Raw genomic sequence first — 3,234 nt, forward strand, 5'->3', positions numbered from 1 at the left:
GCCGGGGCCGGGGGTGTCGCTCCTGTGGGGACGATCGGTCGACCCGCACGCCAAACGGGACGTAGTGGACGTATGGCTCGAGGAGGTGGTAGTAGAACCTGCGTGCGGGGCGACGCCGAGGGGGCAGAGCGCGGGTCACGACGCGCACCCCGCGGCGCCCGGCATCGGCCGACGTCTTCGGCAAAGCGCGCTGCGGGGCGGGGTGGCGTGGCATGCCGCCAGCGGTACGGCGTGTTCAAGCCGGCAGGGCGGCCGCCCAGTGGACGCAGGGGGGTGACCTCGCGTCCTCTCTCCTCTCGGCCAAGCTCGGACGGGGTGGCCGAGCGACAGAGCCTCGGGAGGCACGAGCGGCGTGCGGAAGAATAGGGGGAGGGGAGCTCCAGTAGGGGAATCTGGCAGCGTGCGTGGGTGAGTTCGGCATCTAGTTTGGCGGGCTCGACGGCGGCGGCGTTGCCCGAAGTCACCCCGTTGAGAGACTCCTTGACGACGAGCGAGTTGGTCGCGAGCACCTCGAGACGGGACGGGACACGTCGGGGACACGTCAGCGACATGTCGGGCACACGCCGTCGGCGACACGTCGGGGACACGTCGGGGACACGTGCTGGGCGCGTACGCTCGGTCACTGAGAAGGCAGACATGTGTGTCGCTGGCCTGTCGTGTCTGTGGGAGAGGCGTGAGTGACGGACGCGAGGGTCGGTCAGCTCCTAGCTAGCTAGCGATCTGCCTGCGTCGGAGCTCACTAGCTAGAGCTCTCACGCATGGAGGCCGGCATCGCAGTCGCCCCTCCCGCGGCCCAGTGCTGCCTGCTGACTGTCGTCGCCGTCTGTCTGTCCGCGACTGCCTGTGCATGCGCGAGACTGGGCCCGGGGTTGTGGCGTTTGCGTGGGCAACGACCTTGAGCAGCCGGTGGGCGTACGAGTGGCCGTCGAGCGAGACGAGGTACTTTCGGGAGAGGTGGTCCGCGGGCGTCGCCTCCTTAAGCAGAGGCAGCGGAGCCTGGGGCGGCGGCGGGGGGGGGGAGGGGGGGCGGTGGCGGCGAGGGCAGCTGGGGGGGGGGGGGGGGTAACCCCCAAGGCGGCGGGGGCAATGGAACCTGGGGCAGGGCGGAGGCGGCGAAGTCGGCGGGGAGGGCGGAGGCGGGGAAGGAGGAGGCGGGGGACGGCGGGGGCGGAGGCGGTGATGGTGGTGGTGAAGGCGAAGCACACACACACACACACACACACACACACCTCCGGCTGTGCGCTACTGTGGCGGGGGCGGGGAGGCGCGCCGGCGAGGCTGATCCGTTCGGGTTGAGGCTGGACCGCGTCTTCATGAACGGGTCGTGCTCCTACGTGCTGCGTACGCCAACCTCGGGGCGGGAGATCTGGGGAGATCTGGGGAGATATGGGCGGCCTACGTGAGCAACAGCACACCAGCCTCGGGGCGGGAGTACGGTGTCGTGCGGAGTATATGGCCATGCATACGGCGGTGTGCAGAGTATTAGTGGTGCATATACCAACGTCGGGGCGGCCTACGTGCTGAATACGCCAACCTCGGGGCGAGGAGACGGTGTTGTGCAGAGGGTTCAGAGCACCGCGTGAATACGAGGGGCTACGTGGTGTGCTTCTGGGGGCGTGGTCCTTCATATACCACACGAGGCCGATGTCGTACTGGGCGCGCTGCGCGGCGCTCCCCTCAACCGCGAGCCGGCTCAGCGCATACCTTCCCGCAGAGAGAGAGAGAGAGGTGAGAGAGAGAGAGAGAGAGAGAGGGAGAGAGAGGGAGAGAGAGAGAGAGGTGAGAGAGAGAGAGAGAGGTGAGAGGGAGGGAGGGAGGGAGGGAGGGAGGGAGGGAGGGAGGGAGAGAGAGAGAGAGAGAGAGAGAGAGAGAGAGAGAGAGAGAGAGAGAGAGAGAGAGAGAGAGGCGGGACGGGGCGTGTGTGGGTTGCGAGAGGTGCGTGGGTGGGTGGGGAGGCATGCGGGGAAAGGTGCGAGGGAGAAGGCGCGGGCAGGGGAGGTTGGGCGTACAGGCGAGAGGAGGTGCATAAGGCGAGGCGAGGCGCATCACCGCGAGAGAGTGTGTGAGTTTGGCCGGCCGCGAAAGTAGGCGGTCGGAGCCTTGCCTGCTCCGAGGGGGACGTGGGGCAGGAGCACTCAGGGATCGCTTCGCTGTGCGCCGGAGGCGGGGCGGGAGCGGAGCCGAAGGCGGGTGCGTGCGAGCGATCCGCGTGCGCTCCTTCCCAGCGCGAGCGATACAAGGTCTCGTCCGACCATCCGCAGGGAGGAGGCAGGCCGATGTTTGAGATCCACGGGCCGGCAAAGGAGTAGTGGCCGGCGGGGTAGAGGATGTCGGCGCCTCGCCCGAGCTCCTTCGTGATCGAGAGCAGCGGCAGCAGTGTCCGGTCCTTGAGTCGCACGCGGCCGTAGTCGTCCGCGTTGATGAGCAGCTCGAGGTCCGGAGGCGTCGGCAGCGCGGGATCGGAGAGGATACTGAGGATCATGCGGATCGTGGCCTGCAGCTGTGGGTCGCCGTGTCGCGCCACCTCGCCCGAGCGCAAACGAGGCCGGGGCAGCCACAGCGTGCCGTTGACGACGGCGAGCGTCGCGAGGATGTCTGACTCGTCCCACCGATGCATGGCGCGGTCGATCATGTCGCGCGTGATGCCGTCCCACTGCGCGAGATCCTCCCGGATCTGGGCGTACAGCGGCTCGTGATCTGAGCACACGGTGGAGCACTGCGGGCTGGCGGGCTGCATGTTGTGTCGAGCGAAGGTGATGTCAGGCCCCCTAAACAAATAAAGGGCTCACGCGCACGGCTGTCGGTCAACCCTGCGGCGCATGCGCGCCGCCAAGGCTGCTCGACAGGCGACTGGCATTGTGGCGACGCGGTCGCCGTTACTCCAACTTTGCTTTGCCGATCAAAAGCGCCCGTCCTTTGCTTTTTCGCCGCCGAAATTTAGCTTGCTGTTTTTTTCTTTATAGGCGTCTGCCACTTCCAAGCTGCGTATTCTTCTTGTATTATCGTCGAGTAGTGCAGGTACTGCGTGGGGGCGGTACGTATTCCCGTATCACGTATCACTAGCTCCGAGTAGAGGGGGCGTCCTGCAGTTAAGGGGAAACCTGGTACGCGGGTCCAACCCTCGGAGAGTATTCTTTAGCTCCGAGTAGAGGGGGCGTTCTGCTGCTAGGGGAAACCTGGAGCGCGGAGCTAACCCTCGGAGACCCGTGTTTACTTTAAGGCCCTTGCCCTGCT

General features: G+C 66.5%; 1 protein-coding gene across 1 annotated transcript in view; it reads right to left on the reverse strand.

Moving 5' to 3' along the window:
* EMIHUDRAFT_108867 (hypothetical protein) overlaps positions 1 to 2,737 on the reverse strand; it is a gene marked incomplete at both ends in the record, with an annotated part of 3,689 nt that extends 952 nt beyond the window's left edge. Inside the window, 4 exons of the mRNA XM_005791690.1 lie at positions 465 to 509; positions 895 to 996; positions 1,638 to 1,704; positions 2,253 to 2,737. Of these exons, the coding sequence (XP_005791747.1) occupies positions 465 to 509; positions 895 to 996; positions 1,638 to 1,704; positions 2,253 to 2,737 (699 nt within the window). The remainder of the gene's footprint in view (positions 1 to 464; positions 510 to 894; positions 997 to 1,637; positions 1,705 to 2,252) is intronic.
* Positions 2,738 to 3,234: the final 497 nt, after the last annotated feature.

Source organism: Emiliania huxleyi (assembly GCF_000372725.1).
Source record: "Emiliania huxleyi CCMP1516 unplaced genomic scaffold EMIHUscaffold_110, whole genome shotgun sequence".
NCBI classification, from domain to species: Eukaryota; Haptophyta; order Isochrysidales; family Noelaerhabdaceae; genus Emiliania; species Emiliania huxleyi.